At 44.9% G+C, this 22,975-nt stretch overlaps 1 protein-coding gene across 1 annotated transcript in view; it reads right to left on the bottom strand.

Annotated features, from left to right (window-relative positions):
• The window catches only part of XKR6 (XK related 6), a 208,831-nt gene that overhangs the window by 20,556 nt on the left and 165,300 nt on the right, over window positions 1–22,975 (bottom strand). Inside the window, exon 3 of the mRNA XM_074536492.1 lies at window positions 1–14,866. This exon is cut by the window's left edge and continues 20,556 nt beyond it. Coding sequence (XP_074392593.1) covers window positions 13,902–14,866 — 965 coding nt within the window. The 3' untranslated portion in view covers window positions 1–13,901. The remainder of the gene's footprint in view (window positions 14,867–22,975) is intronic.

The following is a 22,975-nucleotide window of genomic DNA, read 5'->3' on the forward strand; positions in this document are numbered from 1 at the left end:
GGAAAAATAAAGAACAAACCATGGGAAAGAGAAGCTCCTTGCCAAGGTTGTAATGTTTTACAGGACGTTTGTTGGTTTCATTCGAGCAGTGTTAATCCTGCAGAGGAATGGTCCATTCCCCTGACAGTGGCATCAGAACCTCAATTATATATATATAATTATAACTATAGCAATCTATCTATCTAGCTATCTATCTATTTTTATTTATATAAGTATACATTAAAGTCTGTTACTGCACTGGCACCTAATACAGAGGAAAAGTACTGGCGTTGCTGCTGGATGCAAGTGGTTGCCTTGACTGAAGTCCTGTGAAGGGTGAGCACCACAAGGAAAGGCACCACGAGGCTTTGAGAGTTGAAATGTTGCTGCCCTAACATAGCCATCATCAACAAAAATAAAGAGCTTGGTGGAGTTCATGAGGGCAGGTGGGGCCAGACTGAATTCTGGCCTCGCTGATGACAGAAAAAACAGAGTTATCCCAGAAAAAAATACTGGGGTTTACACAGGGTGGCTGACGGTGAAATTGAGACCAGAGTTTGGTCTTTTAAGGGGCACGTTGATTTTGCGAGCTCTTATGTAGCACTTTGGACACTTTTTATCAGCTTTCCTAAATTCAGACAACCTCTTTGTGCCATGTTCAACACATCTTCACCAATGGAAGGAAAAACAGGATGGAACTTTGAGCACTCAGGGAATAATCTAACACAAAGAGGGCACAGCCTGCTGTGGGCTGCCTCCTGGGATGGGCTGGATGCCTTCAGCTCCCACTAAACCAGGGGAAGTTGAAGGTGCTCAGTGAGTCAGATCTCATCCCTCTGCATAGCCCTGTCCTGAATATCTCAATCCATCACACCCCAGGAGCTCAGAGAATAAATTGTCCTGGACACAGGCAACAATTTTGATGGGTTGGCAGAAGTCCTGCCAGGCTGAGGCAGAGATGAAACCTGCATCTTTCTGGTTTTCCAAGGTCTTAGCCTGTGCTTCTCATTCCCTCCTTACTCAATCAACATTTCCGCTGTGCTAAACTTTTATGCTGGCCCTTGCTCTATTTCTTCTGCTCATAAACTCAAGCACATTGCCCTGCAAGATGTAGAAAACCAAGGAAGAGCTGGGAATAAACCAGAGCACATCCTCAGAGCCCTCCTGCAAAACGAGAAGTTGCTGCAGACACTGCCCATCCCCAAGGGGCTCCCTGTGCATAAGGTCATTGCTTGGTGATCGAAAAAGAAGAGACTCGCAGGCACTCGATGCCAAGTTAAGAGCACAGGTTTTGCATCGTGTTGACACCTGTCAGCCCATCCCATCTGAAAATCCCGAGCTCTCCCGACAGCTGCCCCCGCTGTCAGCGGCATCGCGCCGAGGCAAGGACAGCACCGATGAGCTTGGTGGAAATTTGCTCGCTGGACAGAGAGGAGGGGCAGGACTGTCCCCAGGACTGTCCCTGGCCACTTCTGGCCAGCTTAGAGCAAGGGTGGGTGGCAACCCCATGTGAACCAAGCACTGTGTGTGTGGCTTGCTGGAAGAAGCCAAGAATGGTGTTGGGAGACCACTGTGGGGGACTAATGGAGTTGCCTGCGGCAGGACGTGACATGGTTTTCCTTGTTCATTCAGGTAAACTTTTGGGCATCTGATTTAGATCCCAGTCTTTCTAGAATCCCAGGAAGGCTGGCTCAGGAGCAGAAATGACCTAGGAAGAAGCCAGCCTCTCCCAGATGAACTGAAAATCCTTGATCCTAACTTGGATGGATGGGCATCTTCACCTGCAAGCCACGCTGGGTCGGAATGGCACCGGAAGGAAAACTTCAGATGAAGGACCTGGGTTCAGAATGGGCTGAGTTTGGTTTATAAGGCAAATTCAAGGCATGGGCATGACCAAGTTTCAAGCTTAGCTGACAAAAAATGTACTTTTTACTAGGAAAGCTTAGGCCATTATTCCTGACTGACGCACCTGATTGAGAGGGTCTGGAGTGAGGGGAATTCTTTGGAATTTTTTCAGCCAGGCAGGATTTAAGGTGGGAGAATAAGACACAGGAGGGATGCCTGTGGGATGAACTCTTGGGAATCCACTTGAGGACCCATGTGCTCTCTCCACCTCTGCTGTCAACACCCCCATGGCCCAACAGGACTGTGCTAAATCCTTGGTTTCTCAGTTGACTTCCTTGGATGCTTTCCATGGGAAAGAGGGGAATTTCAGAGGATGGAGAAAAATGCCTCCCAAAATCTTATTGTGACGTTTCAGAACGATCTGCCTGTTTGTGTCTGCTGAACCAAATGGGGACAAGAGGAAGGTGATATGATGGATTTGTCCTGCTCTGCTAACCACCACCATGGTCCCACAACACTTTTGATATTAAGGACTGGAAGCACATCACCAACATTGTCTAAATAATCCTCTCATCACGCTTGTGAGGGAACCTTTATCCCTTCCAGTTTACAGATGAAACATGGAGCAAAAAACCCCCAAAACCCCCAGGTTAATCCTGTACCCCTAACAAATTATTTTTACCACTTTGTAGTGATTGTGGAATTTGTTCTCCTTGAATAAGATTTATTTGAGGAATTAAGTGCAAGAGTGTTTTCCAGGTTTTGAGTGTTAACGTGTTCCAGTAGTGATTAGTTGAATTTCAATGTTTATGGGAAAAGTGGCACTTCTGCAATGGAAGTATTTAAATTGTGCTATTCTCTGTGGCTGTGCCAATTTTCCAGTACTATCAAAATTCACTAATCAAAAACTCTCCTAGGATGACAGCTCATTTGAGAGTTTTCCGTAGACTTTTAGGATTCCTTTCAATCAGAAGAGCTTTGCAAGAAGTAAGATTGACAAAGATTTTTAAATGCACATTGCAACACCTGGGGTAAACGTGGCAGAGATCCAGGGATGGAGGTGGCATCAGACTGACCATTCCCATATCACATGCCCTGGAAAACAGGCCAAGGGCACCAGGGAACATCTTACACCTGCCAGCAGACACAACCCTAAAATCCTCTTTGACTTCCCAACCAACAGCCCATGGCAGAGATGGAGAGAGAACGTGGATCTTCAGGCACCATGATTTTCAAAATAAATCCAAAAATATTCACACCACAGGAAGGGCATTTCCTTGCAATCAGAAAGTCATTCAAAGCCTCCAGAATACAGAGCCTTCCTGTGATAATCCTGGTTTTAGGGGAACAGCTCCACCATGGAATATGCTGTTAGATTCCCAAAGAGATTCCTTGGTCCTATTAGTGTGGAAGAAGGAACACACAGAAAACCAAGCAAGAATGTCACCCCAACTGTTATCTCATACTCTTTTTATAATAAGTGGCCACATCAGATTTAGTGGAATGGTCCAAACTTGGCCCAGTGACAGGAGTCACCAAAGTGAGATGTGAAATAGTCCTTCCCTGAGTAAATAAAACACTTTTAAAATGAATTCCCATTCCTCGTTGGGACAAAAGGCTGAAATGGGAAAAGTTTGCAGAGCAGAAACAGTAGCCAGAACCATTTTTTTTTTTTCTGATAGGAAAATATTTTCTGTGGAAACCCCCTCAAGTTTTTGATCCATTTTGGGAAGGGACATATTTTGTAGCTAATGGAAAATTGTGATATTCAAGGTAAGATCTTTTCCTTCTCACTCTCCCTACAAAGAAAAGATGGGAAACAAAGGGATTTGTCTGTGATACCTATTTAGACCCTCCTTCAGGAAACACACATCACAGCTCTCCTCCAAATGACTGCAATTACATCAAATTTAAGGCTTATTTAATTGCTCGAGTAGTTCTGGGAAGTCTATGGATAAGTGCAAACCAGTCCACTTTCCCTACTACTTATCCATCATGAATTTGTTGGCTGATACTGAGACTTCAATAATCATTGAAAAAAAAAAAAAGGTTGTAGGGGTATGGTTTGAAATTGAAATAAGTTGAGGGGAGCACTTTGTAGTTTCTCCCACAGTGTCAGGTCACAGAATCACAAAATATCTTGAGCTGGAAGGGACCCCCAAGGATTATGGAAGTCTAACTCCTGCATGGGACAACCCCAAGAATCACCTGGTTGAAGTCAAGAGGTTTCTTCTTTAAGCTGCTGAAATTCCTGTGGGTGTGTGTCCCTGTGTGCACTTGCATGCCCTCAGAAACTGAAACCAACCCCTCAAGAGAACAGATTGCAGGTGTAATCAGCTGGCATTTGTCCTGGATTTTCCCTAGTTAGGAAGGAACAGTGTTTGGTTTTAGAGTGGAAGAAGGAGAGGAAAGGCGGGGGCGGTGTGCAGGTGGCGTTCAGCTGGGGCTGAGGGGAGGAGGTTCTGGCACTGGCAGCAAGTTTTATTGGTAAATACAGCTAGAAAGGAAAATATGAGCTGCTTGTCCTTGTGACTGATGAATGGGAATGACATCTGGAGGCAAAACAATAATCATTGCCTTTGAGTGGCATTTGGCATTTGAATTTTAAGGGCTTGAAATCAGATTTGGAGGGTTTACTCCCTGCAAAGGAGGGCCCTGTTTGCTGTGTGTGTTGACAGGGCTGCTCTCATTGCTGTGCTGATACTGGTGAAAGGAGAAACCATCTCTTCCTCTGGTAATGCCAGGGACTACAAAGCCCCCACAGAGATCAGGGATAGTCTACACTCAGATGGCTTCTCTTGGAAAGATACTCCTGCTTTTGCCCAAGTTTTGCCTGGGTTTTGACAAACCCTACAAGCTGAAGCATGAAATCTATTGTCACAGTTGAAGGAAAAGACCAATAGGGCCCTGTTTGGGCTCCCCATACCAGTAGGAATTGGTGCTTTTAGCATAGATAGTGTAAGGAGGCACCTGGCCATCAGTGGAGCTCTATTGATTTATCCTGATGCTGTGTTTGACCCTCATGTTTTGTCAAATTTGGTTTCCAAATTTCTTAACAAGTGGAAGATAGGTGGGACAGCATTTCCTCAGGACCTTAAGCTTCTGATGGTCTTTTAATTTAAAAACAAGAAAAAAAAAAAACCTACAAGGAATGTTTATTTCAACCCTGCTTGCAAATCCCAAATTGCTAGCACCTCTCACCAGGAATGACCTTCCTCATCTCGAAAAAGCCCTTTGGAATTCACAATGTGTTCATATATATTAAAACATATATACTGCTGCAGTAACATGGCATGTATGCTCACCTATATTTCCACGGGACTGGGGATATAGACTCAGACATACATGTTGATTAATCCCTTTAATCCTGAAAATTCATAGGCACCCTCTTCACTTCAGGCTTAATATATAGTAGGAAGAATTCTCTCTCTTCCTGCTGTTTTACTCTCACTGCCAAAGTGGGTCATACCAAAACAACAGGGTGCAAGTACAGCCAGGTGGTTTCCCTGTTAAACAGAGCAATTTCAGGAGAATTAAAGGGTGATTTATCAATAACATGAACTTCTTGTCTTTTTTTTTTAAATATATATATATATATTATAATGCCCTCAATACCTTATAGGCTATATCCTATTTAATTCCACGAGGTGGGCGACAACGAGCTTTGAAAGCAGTCTGCACCAACACCTTTTTGCTCTACCAGATACACGAGACTTTAATTGCTTTCAAAACCACACTTGCCCTCTCTCAGCCCTCTCAGTCCATCCCTGTTCAAGACACAGATGTGTGGTGCTTTTTAGGACAAAGAGGGAATATCAGTTTGTTGGCCAGCATTTGGTTGGGTCAAACAAAGCAGTTAGCATAGCACCGAAGGAGTTACATTGCTGTTTTTTTCCCAACATCAATCTTTTTTTTTTTTTAATTTTTTTTTTTGAACAGAAGAAGTAAAAAGAACCCAGATGCACCAAGCTGAGTGCTTAAAACAGGGCAAAGAAACAGCTGGGGAGAAGGACGGGGAAGAAGCAGACCCAAAGCCGATGCGGATGAGCAATGGCCCATCTGCAGGAGTGGGGCTTCTAAATTAGCTCTGCCCCAACAGGAAGATGTGCAGCTGCCTGGAAATTCAGGTGGAAGAGCCTGGCCCCTGTAGCCAGGAGATTTTGAACCCCCTCCCCATGGTGGATACGGGGAAGGGACAGGGAAGGTACGTGGCAGACCAAGCCAGAGCTTCCTTCTTGCTCCATGCAAGGCAGGTCTTGGGCTAGAGAAGACAATGGCCACTGAAACTCCTCCCAGTGATCCCAAACAGACCAGACTCCACAGTCCTTACTCAGGACAGAAAAGGAGACCCAACAACAAAATCCAGGAGTTTTGCCTGAGTAAGGAGTGCGTGAGCAGACTTCACAAAACTTCTCCAAAAAAGGGAGAAGGGAGTCCTGCCTGGCATTGCATTCCCACAAGAGACATCATACAATGGTCAGGACACTTAGACAATAAATAGACAAAAAAACCACTAAACCCCAGGCTTTCTATCACACGTTTTTCCCTTCTGAATCATCTGACCAGTGATGACATTTGGAGCAATGAACTGGATCCCTTCCCTTGTTCTAAAGAAAGTTATCCTGGCTTTCACCCACGTGGCTTGGGGCTCAACCAGGGATGAATCCACCTCGATGGACATGGAACCAACAGCCAAAACTCCCGCAGGTGGCAGAGGAAGTTTTGCCTGCAGGAGGACGGTGAAGGCAGCCCGGTCTGGTCTCTCTAGGTGTGGCACAGGTTTTTTCTCCAGGAAAGCAGGGACTTCGGGAAGAGTTGCACGGGAGCAGCGTTGGGTCTATTTTATCCTTTCACATCCCACCTTCGCCCTTTGCATAAGGAAACAGTTCAAAAACCAAAAAAAAAAAAAAAAACCAACAAAGCTACTGTACAACCAAGTAAACTGCAATTTTTGTGCTGTCTTAGGCAGTCAAGGAACTCAAAAGGCAAAAACAGAAAGAAAAAAAAGATTTTTTTTCATGTGTTTATCAGTTGAGACACTAGTTTTCCCATGCCTACAAGAGTCCTCAGCAATACCAGCCTCCCAAATAAGGTCCAGGCTATTCCAAAACAGCGTGAGCAAATTTTTCACTGTATTCAGATGGAAGCTGATGACTGAAAGATTAGTGCACATTTAACCGTGGCTGATGAGAGCAACTTTTAAAGAAATTCAAGTATTCATCAGTAATCTGTTCGGTTCAGAAATACTTTTGTCATCTTTAGTTTCAAGTTTTCAGAAACAGCAAGGAAAAGGGAAAGGTCACCTGTTGTGTAAGAAAATAATATTGCAAATAGTGCTGTTACATTTGACCAGGAAAGCAAGGCTGTTCAGTTGGCGCACAACAATTTTCTCCGTTCCTTGCTTTTGGGGAGAGAAAAGACTTTAAATCACTTTCTCAAGGCATGCACTAGCAGGTTTTCCTTCTGCATGTTGTAACCCACCCCTTCACTGCTCATCCCCCACAACAGCACAAACCCAGCAAGAATGAAATTTTCACGGCGTGCTTCAAGCACCTCTCACACACGTTAACTTAAGCCTCACAACACCCCTGTGAGGTAGGTTAATATTATTATACCCATGTACAGATGGGTAAACTGTAGGCACAGAAAGGTTAAATCACTTGCCCAAGGTTACACAGCAACTTCGTGGCAGAGCTGGGGTCAAAACCCAGGAGTACTGTCACCCAAAAATCTGCAATGACTTTTAGACCGTGGCCACTTTCTATGCTCTCTGTAAGAGACCATCTGACAAACACAGCATTGCACAAATCCAATTAAATTAACTCCGCGGATTACAAAGTGCCTGGCTTTCAAACAGTTGCCTTGCTGCATGTGTCCCAAAGGAATGGGGAGGGCACAAGAAGGTTTCTTCTCTCAAATAATTGTTTTTTTCAGTTTGCAGGGCTTGGTTTTGGTTTCTTTTTAGGTTTTTAGTATAGGACTGGAAAAGGTATCCACATTGTTTTATCGACAACATCACTTTCCAATTGGGTTCTGTGCATGTCTGAATATACATTGAGGTCCAGATGGTTTATGCAGATTTATTTTAATAGTCACCAGTTGCCTCCCTCCTCATCAGCGAAGAGCCAATGGAACATATGCAGCGATCTGTCATCTCATTTTCCCATTTTTCTCATTATCCCACTGTCTGAGCTTCAAGTAAGGAACAAGGGTTGAACACAGGCAATACCCAGCACAGCAGGAAAGCTCCTCCCTTTCTTCACATCACACCTCAACAGGAAAGAGTCACCACATCGTTATTCCCAAGTTCAAACACAACAGAACAATGAAGCGATTCTGAACGTGCTCATGGAGAATTAATTGGATTGCAACAATCTCTAGCGGTACCCAAAGGTCTGGAAATGCGTTCTGCACACAGTGAAAGGTTTGCCCACGTCTATTTGGGATAGCCTCAAATCTCCTCGTTCAAACCAGGCTGAGATCCTCTGCACCAGAATACACCTGAGCTCCAAGGAAAAATAAAACCAGCAATCATAACCCTGGGAAAGCACCATTCCCAAAGCCCCCAGGGCTTGAGACAACTGCCAAAAGAACAGCATGCAAGCTCCAGCAAGCAAAGGGTCCACAACGGAGTTCACATCATCCCTACCGTCCTACATCAGCCACCTCAGCTTCTATGGGGATTGGCATAGACCTTATTTTGTCATGGTTATTTGGGTTTTTTGTTTTCTGGTGGGTTTTCTTTTGCAGGACCACATTCGATCTGAGCAGAACCCAGAGAAAAGCAAACCCAGTAAAAGGAGGAAAAATCCTAGGAAAGCCTGTCTCCACAAATTTCCACCGACTCCGGCAGGTCCAAATTGTCTCCTGCCCAAGCTGCCCAGCAAGCAGGCACTAAAAGGTTTTGCAAATGCACAGTAGTAAGTTTTCCTTTTCAAAGCACCTCTGAGCTTCAATGAAATCATGCTGGACTAACCTCAGACCACATTTTCTTCAGGAGGTTTAGTCATGCTGCAGGTGTGCAGGTGACAGGTGCGACATGCAGGGCCAGGGGTGGGATAAATTGTGAAGTGAATCTTGTGTGTACAAAAATATATCTATAGAGCACGGGGTGATTGCACTCTGAAAGTCAATAGTGATGCTCCACATGTGAGCTAGGTTTTAGCAGACGATTCACTAAAGCTTGGAATTAATTTTGCCATTTCATCCAGTCAGCTTGAAATAAAAATACATGCAAATGACTGCTGACTTTTGGCAGATGCACAAAAGGACAGGGTGAAGCAGAGAAGTAGCTCCACTGAAAATATATATATTTACACTTGAAATGGGTGTCTCACTTGCACTTTGGACTGGTAAATATTCACCATTGGCTCCTCTTCTACAATTCAGGTTGGATTATCTGCAGATGAAAAATGCCTCGTGTGGGTGGCAAAGCATGACAAGGGCATGGGCAGGGACCTTGTAATTCCTGTGTTTCCACTGTTGATTTGCTCTGGTCCGAATGATTCCTGTCTCTGAATTAGCTGCCTATGGATGTGTAACACTATCACAGTAAACATGCCATCCATCTGACATAGATGGAGGGATGGATGGGTTGACATCCGAACCATAAAAGTGATGCAGTTTGCAAAATAACCTCAGCAAAAGGAACAAAGTGAACTGAAAAATAACTTGTCCATTGAATCAGGAAGAAAACAAAAAAATGCCAGATTGGAGCTGACGTTCTCCACCACCTTCTGCATCCTGATCTGTGGCATGGAGTTACATCTTTGTCAGGAAATTAAGCACTTCCAGGATCCATTCTGGCCACGAAGTCTACTGAGTAGTGCTGGCCCCATCCTGAATCCGAAAATCTTCCACCCCTGATATGGAGCAGCTGCATCCAAACTGCTGACTGGGGACGGTCTCTGGCCAGTGCCAAAGCCTGGGCAAGCTGTGCCTGAGCCCAGGACTCCTTGGAGTGGATCAAAACCATGCCAGGGGAGGTTTGAGCAATAACAGTCGGGATGGTGGAGCCCTCATGCCTTGGCATTGCCCTGGCATGGCACAGTTGGCTGGTTTAGATGATCCCAGGGTGAATCAAGCACCACAAATGTGCCAGAGAACTTGCCCACTGGTCTTGTGAATAGATGCAGGCTCAACCCTCTCCATGGCAGTTTGAAAAGCTCCTCACGCAGCATCTTCTGGCCAGAAGGTGGGATATGGTATAAAAAAGGTACCGGGGAAAAGCTGAGGAGTTAAAATCAAAGTGAAACCAAAAGAAGTTGCTGACCATCCTGCAAAAGTGCACACCAAAAAATCAAAGGGAAAAAGATAAAACAGGAGGAGAGGACGAGACTCTTAGCACTGGGATTAGAACCAATAAAAGGTCTGGGGTAGTTTTCCACCCTGAGCTTTTGGCTTGGCAAAAGGCGCTGTTTGGCAACAAGATCACAGGTAATCCCAAAAGGAAATGGTCACCACCCCAAACTGTCCAGCAGGAACATGTTGGGAGTAGTGGCAGAGCACGTGCTTTATGTTAAGGCTGTAATGAAGTCCTGGAAAAAGAAATAGTTCTTCAGGGAGGACACAGGCTCTCCCTGGAAATCCTTAGCTAAATGAAGATGCTGATGGATATCATTCAAAGAAAGGAGAAGCAGAGGCAGAAAGTTTATGCAAGTAGTGGAACAGTCTCAACTCGCAGTGGAGGCACCTGCCTTTGTTGTTATCCACACTACGAGCCACGAAGGAGGAGGACTTTGGAACAGGGACGTGTCAAGCCCTTGGTTAAGCTGGTTTGGTTGTGAGAAGTTAGCACTGCATTGAGAAGTAAGGACACTTCCAGAGTGTTTTGCCCCTCCACTCCTGGCGCGGGGCGGAGGCAACGGCTGTTGGTGTGGTGTTGTGGAATAAGATCCTGTTCCTGAGGGAAGGCAGGCTGGAGTTGCTCTTGAGAGGCAACACTGAAGGGTCTCCTCCTGCTGGCACCTGGTGACTGTGCCTTGGCTCGTTGTCACTGTCCTGGTGGGAAGGGTCTGGCTGTTCAATGGGGTCAGTGATCAGCACCACATTTCCAGACCTCAAGGTTGATGAGTTTGGGGAGCAGAACCTTCTTAGGGTGCTTTAGAAAACAAGAATGCCACCTCCTGGAAAAATGGTCCCCTAGGAACAGCAGGGCTGTTTGCCATCCATTCCTTTCTCATGCTTTTGCCATGGAAATGCAGATGTGAGGAACAGAGCTCTTCATGCAAGGACCAAGGGGAGCCTTTACATGGGGAATTAGATCAAGATAAGTCTACACTAACATTAAAGGCAAGTCAAAAGAAAGTTCTGGAAGGAGAAATGCACGCCTGTAGCTGGAGGATGGGCACCTCTGTGTTTTAAGGACTCAGTAGGTGGGGACAGGGAGTTCACTTCACAAATTACCTCTTTTTATGAAGACTGCACATTGAGGGGAGAAACAGGGTGAAATGTTAGTAGAACGCTTGAGAAGGAACTGGCTGTGGGGCACAGACAATGGAGAAGGGAAATGAAAGCTTTTCACAAATATATATCAGTTCATGTATATATATATATACATATATGTCTTTATGTGCACAGCAAACAAGAGACTGGGGAGTTAGACAGGGGATGACAAGACCAAATCCCTCCCTTTGCTTGAAAATGTGACCATCACATTGGTTGTAATCAGAGCCCAGAAACATCTGCCTGAAATGGAGTTTGACTGGGAATTACAGTACCACTGACAATTTGGCTTTGTATAAACTTTGCCGTGTGTCTATAGTTTGGCGTGAAGGAGTCCTGCCCTCCTTGAAGGGGACAGACACCAGTTGAATGTTTCCTTTACAAAACAAAATAAAACAACTGAAGAAATCCCAACGTTTTCTCAGAACACTGCAAAGGATCACTGATTGAAAAAAATGTTTCTCTTCAGGTATATTCAGGCGAAGAAAGCATTCAGCTTCTTTAAACTGTTATATAAAATTGGTACTAGTTTCTTTAAATACTATCATAATTAAAAAAACCAACTGATTCCTGAAATTAAAAAAAAATAATAATCATAATTAAAAAATATCCCTCCATGCTGATCTTCTCTTCAGAATAGGTCAGCATGGGAGTTTTGCACCCTAGACAGTTACAGTATTTCTGGAATAAAAAATTGCAATTACACACAGAAAATACTACAGCATTCACTTAAAAATATCTCATTTTGTTGTTGTTGTTTTTCCCCTCCCAAGTAGAGGGATGGTGGGATTGAAAAGATGCCCTGAAACGGGAATATTCCTTTAAAGGAGCAATACTCTCGAAACAGAAAAAGGGTGTCGGATAGACGCAAACCCGATGATTTAACTCGAAAAAAGAAAAAAACCCAAGATATTCCAGCACAGAAACAGAATCCGAGAGAGATGAGAATGTTCAGACACCGAGCGGGTTATTTGGAAATGTCAAGACAACCCCACAGCTTTGCCAGCATCGGAGGTGGCAGCATCTCCTGGCGGTGGAAGGCTAAGCTAAACCACGGCGCTCTCGCTACGCTCTTGGGTTTCCTCTGGTTGTTGTTTCTCGCCATGTACTTACAGTAGAGGGTGACACGAGACAGTTTTTATCAGCAGTTCCCCACACGTAACCGAGTCGAAGAATTTTTCTCAGCTAAATCACAACAACAACATCAACAGAAATAACAAAGCACCAAATTCATCTCGAGACGTGAGTCAGTTTTACAGGTTATTACCGTTTGAAGAAGTTTTGTTGGTTGTTTTGTTGTTGTTTGTTTTTTGTGTTTTTTTGTGTTTTTTTTTAATCCCGACTTTTCATGTTTTGTTTTCCTTAAAAACAAAACAGAAACAAAACAGAAAATCAAAACCCAAAAATCCCCAAAATGGAACAAAGGATGCTTTACAATCACTTTAAGGCTCGCACTGAATGAGACATGACAGGTCTTACACAAGATTACAAATAATACATGTATGCCTTTCACAGCCTTAAAATGATACAGTAGGTCAAATTATTTTGCCAGTCACTGATCAAGTATTGTGCCTTTAAATTGACTCGCTTTTTGCTACCATGCTGAGTTTTATTATTACTGAAATAATTATTAGATATGTGGAAATGTACTTTCAGATCATGTTTTTTTGGTTTATAATTTTGATAATTTTCACATTTTCCAGAAATCAAGGTGGCAGGCCTTATTCTGGGCTCAGACTGTTGGTATTTCCTCCACTGGAGACAGTGGGGCTTTAGCACGAGCGGTTGTTGGGAACAAGATCAGATCCTGTGTTTTCACTCTGATTTGTTACAATCCCACCTTTGTACAGGGTCCATTTCCTCGAGGAAAATGGTCCCAGGGTGGGGTTGCCTTTATAACACGACTCGGTCAAGGCTTGGCCCAATGGTGTTATAAATTCCTTGCCAAATTATCTTACAGACCTGATTTTGTCTTTCAGCTGTTGGAAAAATCAAACTCCACTGGGGTTGTCTTGGCTTTGCTTTCTTATCTTTTCTTTCTTATCTTTAGGCATTTGGAGGGTTTTTTTTCTGCTAAATCCAATATGAGCAACAGGACTTTTTTTTTTTTTTCATACATTTCTCTCTTTTTGTTGTTGTTAATTTTTTTCTTTTTTAATTTAAAGGTTTGCATTTCAGTTGGATGGTTGGTTTTTCTTTTGTTTTTTTCCTGGCATATAATCATCAAAGAGTTTTGCATGAGAAAGGTGACAGTACTTAATGAAACTCAGCACCTAAGGGCATAAGGCAGTTGTAGGTTTGTTTGTTTGTTTTTTTTTTTTATTTTTCAATCAGCACCAATCCCATAAATAATGTTCTACACTTGGTGTACGGTATAAAACTGATGTGGAGATGCCTCCTTCTCCACCTGTGAATCCTAGGTGTGGAAGTTGAAATACTGTTTCTTGTGTGTAAAAAACAAAAGAAAAGTTTTTCTTTTTGTTTTTACTTACAAAACATAGAGAATATCTTTTTTTTTTTATACATACAGCAACCAGAAAGAAAGCTTATCTGAAGGTTTGTGTTTGTTTCATGATCTGTGTTTACCGTAAACAAAAATAAGGTCCCCTCTTTTACTTTTGCTTTAAGGAGCTTTAAAGTGAAGATTCATATTGTAGCAACTCATATAAGAGAGGTCCATCTCTATACCTAATACCTACAGCTGTGGGGGTGACATATTGGAGGATGTTGATAGTTCTTCTTAACCTCCTGTCTACAAAATGAGCATCCCAGGCAGGATATCTTTTTCTTGGGATGTCAATCTTAATGAGAGGCCCCTCGGGGGGGTAGGGTCGCCCAGATGGAGTAGATGGTACCATTGCTCTCACCTGGAAAACGGGCAAGCAAGTGTCAGCTGTGAGTTCCTCCTGTTGCTCCGTGACCGCTCTGGTGGGCGTAGCCTGGGCCCCCCGGTACCCAGGGGTTTGGGGCGCCATGGGCTCAACATCGGGGGGCAAAGGAATGCCCCAGAGCAGCTCGGCGCAACAGGAGCTGGCAAAGATCTTAGCTCTTGGCCCCATGGGATGCAGCACACCATAATATAACAGCATCAAAGCTATCCCAGCAGCAAAGCTAAGAAAGACACAACACAGTGCTGGCACGGCATAGGAGTCAGTGGTGTCAGGATCTCTGTAAAAATACCAAAGGAGCGTCAAGGCAGCGTTCTCCGTCAGGACCACCGTGTAATACGCAAACATTCGGTATCGAGTCCGCCCTTCCTTGACATTAAACCAGCAGAAAATGTACACAATCCCTACCACCATGTTGAAGAGGATCTCCTCCCACTTAGACATGCAGAAATCTGTCCCACCATGGATGATCCAGAAAGCCATGGCACACCAATGGACCACTACAAAGATCCCAAAGTAGAGCTGGAAGATGGAAGCAAAGAGAGCAAAAGAAATAACTCGGGATGAGATGGTGAAGAGGCGCCAGAAGAGATGGATGAGGGCCCCTCTGTAGCTCATACTCTTCTTGTCGTCCCTAGAGTCCCGAAGAAGCTTGTGATAGGAGGCTAGCACCCAAGCCAGGGACATCAGGGAGGCCACAGAGGACACACCTGCCGGAAGACACACAGATCCACTGAGTTAGACAGGAGCTTTGGTGGAAAACATCATCTGCTCACTAAATTATTGCATCTGGGGCAGGCTCTGGAGCCTGAAGGTTCAACTCACGTCAGGTTGTCCTTACAGTCTGGAGGAGAGAAATACAGAGATATCAGTGCGGGAATTGGAAATGGTATCCAGGAGTTCTCTGACTCCTTGTCCTTATCCTCCTGTGCCACTAGATCGGCCACCCCACCCTGGCAGTTCCAGTAGGGAACAGCCTCTGTGCTCATCCTGACTGGATCCACATTGGAGAGTTTGAAGTCCAGATCCCATCTAAATGCTGAAGCCCAAGTGTGAAAGTTACTTTCTTGGAGAGCAGAATCTCTCTTGGAATGCACCAAGGCAAGAGCAGGACACCTGTATTTCCTGCAACTGCTTGGGTTCTTTTTAATCCTAAAATACTATTATTTAAGTGACATTCCCATTGATTTGTATTACTCAGGGTTCCCCATTTGTATTTGCCTTTCAGAAAAACAAGGTTTTTGTCCCATGCAGATAAATCCAGGGAGCATCAAGACTCATCAATACCCTTGAAAGAGTCCCAAAACAAAGGATCCGATCTCTCCAGCAAATCCCTGCCTTGTTTCTGGGATGGATCCAAGACCTCTACTGGAGGTAGCTCTTCTCCAGTCTTGCCTCCTGCCTGGAGCACAAATCCAAGTGACAGTCATGTCAGAGAGGGCACAGCCTGCACTGGGGTCACCTTTAGCCCCCAACACATCCTGCTGCACCCTGACATGGGGCAGAACACCCCATGATATTCCAAAGGGACCTGGTCTTATTCTCCATCCTAACACTTACACGATTTATTTCCTCCAGAAGATAAAATTGTGGGCCCACCACACTTAAGAGGCTTTTAAAAATATAATTCCATTGATTTTCACAAGGGTAGATTAAATAACTCGTGGAGCAAAGCATCACATTAAAAAAATATTTGAGAGATTCCTGGGAAAAGAAAGAGGTGCTGGCATCTTATTCCTTTGCCCACACTGCTGCTCACTGAACAACTGTTCTGCAGGTGGGGACACAGATGATGAACCAAAATCTGTATTTGGGAAGCTCAGTAATTTGGTAGATATGGGTGGTTTGGGCCTTAGCCAAAGATTTATCTGGGAACATCACCTTTAAAGTCCAAAGGAAAAACTGCTAATGGTTCCAAGCAAAACAGTGAGAAATGCCCCTCCATCTCTGATGTGTAACTGGGTGATAGGTCCAGATCTTACTTGGCTTTTACTTCTTTAAGAAAATGCAAGGAAGATCTTGCTGCAGCTGCTCAGAGTTAAAAAGGTAAAATGCCTGAAAAACCTAAATTTCTACATCTCCTGTTTCCTTTTCTCTCTGCTCACAGGGGCCTGGCTTCCATGGGAACGCAAATAAGGTTGACTGACTCCTCAGATCTCACTCTGTAGAATTTATCTTGGTTTTGAGGAGCCCACCCCACAGTGTGGCAGGGTTAGATTTCCCTCCTTCCAATCTATCTGTGTCTGGAGGAGGGATGGTGGAGAAGAAGGTCAGGAAGGATGGCAGACTCCAACTCCACCCTTGCTGGAATTCTCACAGCCTGAAAAGTGCACCAAAACTACACCTTATAATTAGCTCTCAGGTTTCCCTCTGAATCCCTTGCATTTGGGCTCAAATGGACATTTGAATTTCAGAATGAACTTTGAAAAACAGCAAACAGCAGAGCAGTGAGAGCAGTGGCCTTATCCAAGAAGGAAGCTTTAAGCCACCAACTTTAAGAAAGCCACTATTTCCCTTGAGTTCTAAGTCCACGCTAAGAAACACTTGCACATAGGACTTGGGGATTCCAACCACAGACTCACAGAATGGTTGGAGTTGGAAGGAAGCCCTGGAGATCGTCCAATCACTCTGTCAAGGTAGGATCACCTGGAGCAGGTGGCACAGGAACACATCCCAGTGGGTTTGGAATGTCTCCAGAGAGGGAATTCTTTGCTCTCCCTGGGCAGCTGTTCAGTGCTCTGCCACCCTCAGCTAAAGAAGTTCTTTCTCATGTTGAGGTGGAACTTCTTGTGGTTTATTTTATGGCTACTGCTTCTCATCCTGTCACTGGGCACCTCTGCAAAGAGTCTGGCACCATCCTCTGGCACCCCTTGTAGGTATTTATATGGATTATTGAGATCCCCTCTCAGTCTTCTCCAGACTGAAGAGGCCCAGCTCCCTCAGTCTCTCCCCATAATGGATGAAAACTCTTAAATATGAACAGCCTCATACTCAAGCAGATGTAGATTAGATTCATTTTTAACCTACAAGATGAGCTACATTATTGGTAGACTATTAACAGTTTTGGAAGGATGAGTCATGCCACAAAGTTTTGTTATGTGTATAAGTACTGTTTGTTGCTTTGCCTCTTGGCTATTCAGTTTAAAAACTTTCCATGATAAGCAGAGAAAAAATATGTCACTTATTGCCTTATTTTAGTGCTGTTTTACTAGAAACTTGTTCAGCATTAGCTGTACCTGTACAGCGAAACTCAAGCAACACCAACCCACAGGAGACAGATGTGTCAGCCTGGATTAAAAATGTTTCTATTGGGCTCATTTATTCCAGAAAAGAGAGAGGAATTAAATACACCCAAAACAATCCTCCAGTTTGCACATAAAGGCTTTACCTAATGTTTTCAGGGCAGAACCCTCCACTAATCACAGCCCTTGCTGTAAATTGCTCAGAGTGCGTGCGTTGAGTCACTCGCACGGCACCCGGGCTGCTGACAGTCATCTGAACGTCTCCTCCAGCCAGCAGAGAGAGGCAGACACCCCCAGAAAGTGATTCAGCCTGTCCTGACACCCGTGTGTGGGACAGGGAGGGGTTGACTCATGCTCCCAAGGTGTCTGACTCCATCCCTTGCCAGGGGACTTGCGAGCACCAGCAGTCAGGCGGGATGAGCCCCCCTAGTACAGAACAGCTCATTGTCTCTTCATCTGCACCGAGATCTGAGGGAGGCAATGAAGGATCTTTGGGCAGTTTGACATATTTTTGCTGTTGTCTAAAAGTTCACAAGCCTTGTGTTGAATGTGAATTTGGGCACCCTGGTGATGAGCAGGATCTGGACCTGGGTGTGAGGGGGGAGATCTGTAGGTGGATGTCAGCAGTAACTATGGAGTAGTGTTAAGACTTTTACATCACACTTACTTACTGCCACAGAAACTATTCCCTAGCTCTTTCATACAGACCTAAATGACACAGCACTTTTGTCATCTTGACCACAAGTTTCCCATTCCCAACTTTCCCTGTGACTTCTAGCCTGTGACATCTTCATGCAGTTTACAATTCTCACGGATGGTGAGATAAACAATCCCTTTTTTTCCTCTCAACTTCTCCAGACTTTATCTCTAAGCAACTTAAGACATCTCTTCAATTATAACTAAAACAAACAGTCCTGAAAAGTTGGATCACATGAGCAGTCATTTTTTATTTTGATTCTGACTCTTGCATGTGGTAAATGATGCACCTTGGTGGAGCATGAGTAGGTTTCAACTCCCTTCTAATGTTTGTTTATCAAAGAGATGAGGTTGGGTAAACAGTGAAGTCACTTCGAAAAAAGCCCACTCCCACTCTTCCCACTCTGTTCCCAGCCTTGGGAGTGGAACATCCCCACCATGCACAACTACATCTCTGCAGGCATTCTCAAGTCAGGTGCAAATCAGCTCCTGTGGGGCTGGAAGCTCTGGGATCTGTATCCCACCTGCTCACAACGAGTCAGACTGGCACAGACTGGGGTTCTCTTCAAACCTCTCTGCCCTATGAAGCCATGGGTGACACACAGGCCAAAGTCAGCACTATCAAGGAGTCAAGTCCCTGTGTCTTGAATGACACAGCACAAGAAATAATTCCCCAGATTCCTTTAGGGATGAACCCTGAAGTCCTGGCAGTGAGACATCTGCTCACCTACATTCAGCATGAGGAGGCAGAGCTCTACAATGTCCCTTTTGACAGATGAAGCACCAAGATTTGAAGGATTTACCCAAGATCTCATATAAAATCCAAGCTAAACCAGCGAGTAGTTCTCCTTCACATCACAGTGAGCTTGACAAGACATTTCAGACAGGATTCAGCTCCTACTGTGGAGACTCACCCCAGGGTGTCCTTGGTTAAATGATGTCTGTTTGCTCAAAGGAGGATCAAAGCTTAGTGAAACCATCACAGGTGGGAATCCAGCAATGTTTGAGGTGCTTTGGGATATTCCAGACCACCATGTGGAGCTGGCAGGTGTGACAAACTTGCATGCAGAGGACAAGAACATTTCTGAACTGGGAGCTGGGGTGAAGGAAGGCACTCAGGGCATTTCAGATGACACCAGCTGAGACTCAAAAAAATTCTGTCTTTCTCAGGGGAGCTCATGATCCCTCTTCAATGATAAACACATGTGCATCAGGAAATGGCACAGAGAGTTGAGAAAGCAGTGGGAAATAAGGCAGGTGTATAAAAGTTAAATTTCTGAGAATGTCAGGCCAAGGAATAGATTCTCTGAGAAAGGGAAACAAGAGCTGTTGCTTTGGATCATGAAAGCCTGGTGGACTTGAGTACAATGTAGACAGTGATCTGATACCAGAGGAGAAGAGCCTGAATGACTCTGAATTCAAGGGAAACTGCAGAAGCTCACAGGAACACCCTGAATTTCATCCTGGTTTGGTTTTCCTCCTCTGGTTCCTACCCATAGTCCAGAAAAAGCAAAGGTCATCTCAGATTTGTAAAAAGGCTCTTTGGGAAAAAAAACCCCAATCCATCCACATGAAACAATCAAAGCAATGACTCCCCTGAAATTGCCATTGTTGCTTTTAAAGCCTGGGAACAAAAACAGTGCAGGGAAAGCCATCCCTGTCTATCTGGCCTATTCCTGCTATGCAGGGTTTTACAACCACTCTAATGGAAAAAAATCACACACACACACACACACACACACACACACACACACAAATGAATATTTAAAATGAACAATACACCCATTCTTGGCCTTACTCAGTGCTGTCCAGCTGAGGAGAGAGGATTTTCACTAGGGGTAGGTACAGTTTTCATCACAAATCCAGCTGCAGGTCATTGGCTGCCCATAATTTGGATGCAGTTGCTGTAGCACATTCCCTGAGCATTTCCTGTGGTGCCTGCCCCTTTAATGCTGAAAATGATGCCTGAACAGTGCTCTATTTCTTTTTTGACATTAATTCTCCTTAAGACTCCACTAAAACAAAATGGGAAGATACCAACATTTCTCCCGGGTGAGCGGGATGGCAAATATTGAGTGTGACATGAAACCTTCCCTCAGCCCCAGTGCAGAGGCAGCTCTTGCTTAATGCCAAGTGCCACATTTTAGTTCATCCCCATCCCTCCCTGGCTGCTCAGGCCCCTGTGCTGTGAACCCTGTTATCCTGTTTTCCCCTTTGGGTGGCACGTTCCTCCCTGAAGCTCAGTAGGAGACGAGGAGCAGGCTTTCATTTTGATGCACACGGAGTGAAAATGCATTTATACACAAAAGAGATCAAGGCAGATCCTGCTTTTGTAACAACAGGGCCTGAAAGTCACTCTCCCTCATTTTCTAATCTGATTTAATTTGTTTGTGTCAGAGTAAAAGGGGTCAGAATCAGACCCCAGGTCTGATTTTCATTGTTTCCTGATGGATTTTGATGCTTGATCTTTCTTAATTCTTTCCCATCAGAAGAGGGAATGACTTTTGTTTTTTCCCCTTTATTTTTCTTCTTTATTTGTCTCCTTAAAGATGGAAAAATACAGAACATTGCTAGTATATAAATAATAAAGGTCTGCACAGACTATTTTGCCTTTCATTTTCCTCACTGGATTTCAGGACACTTCCTTAAACAGTTACTCCAGTGTGCCACCATTCCAGTATGGCAGATGGGAACTGTTCCATCTATTGTGAACATGATGCAAAAATCTGACCCAGGAATGGCCTCTTCCCGTTTATGTGACACCTCTGTGCTCTACTAAGAGCTGGAATTACCAGGGATGAAAATCCAGATCTTTACACTGGGGAGACTGGGAAGAAATACCACACCAGTGTCCTGCCCTTTGCTCTTTTCTCATGGAAAATATTTTGGTTTCATCAGGTGAGGGGTGAGTTTCACATCCTCAGCACCTGCTCCCTTCCTAGGGAGATCCTCTGGGACCTTCCTCCACGGGGTGTCACATCCCCATTCTCCAGGATCCAGCTCACCTGGACATAGCATCACCATTCCATGAGAAATAAAAACTCCTGATGACTGGGAAAGGCAGGATGCAAAGGTAACTCCTTTCAGGGACAGATTTCCAAGTAGGTCTGGATAACAAGAAAGTCTCCTAGCACCAAATCCCACTGGAATGCCACACAAGGCTTGTGCTGAGTTTCTGTACAGGATAGTCCATGTCCAAGCTGGCACAAGGAGAGCTCTTGCACATTAGACCAGAGGCACATCCATGTTCCCAAACCTTTCTCTGTGAGAAAATCCATGCCCAGGCAACTCCACAAAAGCTCACTCACATGGAGATTTGCCCTCCTGCCCCTCAACAGTTAAAGTCTGGCTCATGTCCTGAAATGCTGCTTCCTTTTGCTAAATTAAGATGTCCTTGGTGACCCCAGAAAAGCCGAATCTCTCCTTAGTTCCTCCCCCAGCCCACGCCTCAGCACTGCCTCGAGGAAGCATCCATGGGGTCACCAGGGATTGTGTTTCCAAAGGCCTTGCCTTCCTTGCCCTTTCATCCTGCTGCCTCTCAGCTGTCCCCAGTGCCCCTTTTCCCTGCTGCAGGAAGGGGTGTCCAGCCACACTCATCTGATCTGGGCTCTCATTATCTCGGCTGCTTCTGTCGTGTCTCCTCCTATTCATGTTCTCTGTGAACTCGGGCACTCCAAACCAGCTCCAACCCTGCAGCCATTGAGACTTGGATCTCCTCCTGGATGCAAGCCAGAGACTGATCCTGCTGTGGGAGGCACGAGCACCCCAGGCCAAGCAGAGATGGGATAATCCACCCTCTGTTTGGGATTGTCCTTGAACAACCTCAGTGAAGTGTCAATCTCCTGTTCAAAATGTTGGCTCACCACATCATGACTGGCAAAGCTTCCCCACTGTTCTAAAACCCTCTGTATGAAGATACCCTGTCCATCATGGGCCTCAGTGTTTATTTCATGCCAGGAATGCTGTCACACATGGGATGAGCTGTCTGGAAATGCCTCTGTCTCTCCATTGACTCCTCCTGGTGAATCTTGGAATGGTTTGAGAGGGAAGGGTCCTTAAAGCTCATCTCATTCCAACCCCCTGCCATGGGTACAGACACCTTTCACTCTCCCAGGTGGCTCAGCCTGGCCCTGAACACTTCCAGGCATGGGGTTCAAACTGAAATAAACAAAGAAGAACATGGTAAGATGAATAGTAGGTAACAGAGGTTTGACATCCACCAGCTCCCCACAAGAGCTCATGGGGGAACACTGAGTCTCAGTGAGGTGAAGAGAGGAGAAAGGAGGATTGCTGAGACCTGTTCCTGGCTCCAGGATGAGCAGAACAGCCCACAGTGACTCCTGCAGAGCAGAAGCTGACAGACCTGACGTGATCTGGGCATATTCAAGTGACAACACAATGAATTTATACCACTGAAGACCAAGCAGGTAAAACCAGCCCCCAACACCCTCCTGATGTGAGAAGGGTGCCATGGTCAGCCAGAGGACATCCTAGAACAGCCAGACAGAGTTACCAACATCCTCAAGGGGTAGAAGAAAGAGAACATCCCTCTGTTACATCACTGAGAAGAAGGCTGGTCTCCAACAGGCCTGGTGTACACAGCCCTCAGCAGCATGAAAGCAGCATGCTTTCCATGACAGCCTTGCCCCTTTCCCAGGATGCTGACTGCAAGTATCTCAGGTTTTACCTATCTATGTAGGGAAAGAAGCTGCTGACACCTTTTCCAGAGCTGGAACATTTCTGGCTGGGGGAACTGGGGGAAATCTCAGTCCCTGTATAAGCAGAGGTCCACAAACAAGCCTCAACTCACTTGGCTAACTGGGTTCTGTGATCCTGTGTGGTGAATTGTCACCACAGATTGGCTCATAAAAACCAGCAGAG

This window comes from Zonotrichia albicollis, chromosome 3 (assembly GCF_047830755.1).
Source record: "Zonotrichia albicollis isolate bZonAlb1 chromosome 3, bZonAlb1.hap1, whole genome shotgun sequence".
NCBI lineage: Eukaryota > Metazoa > Chordata > Aves > Passeriformes > Passerellidae > Zonotrichia > Zonotrichia albicollis.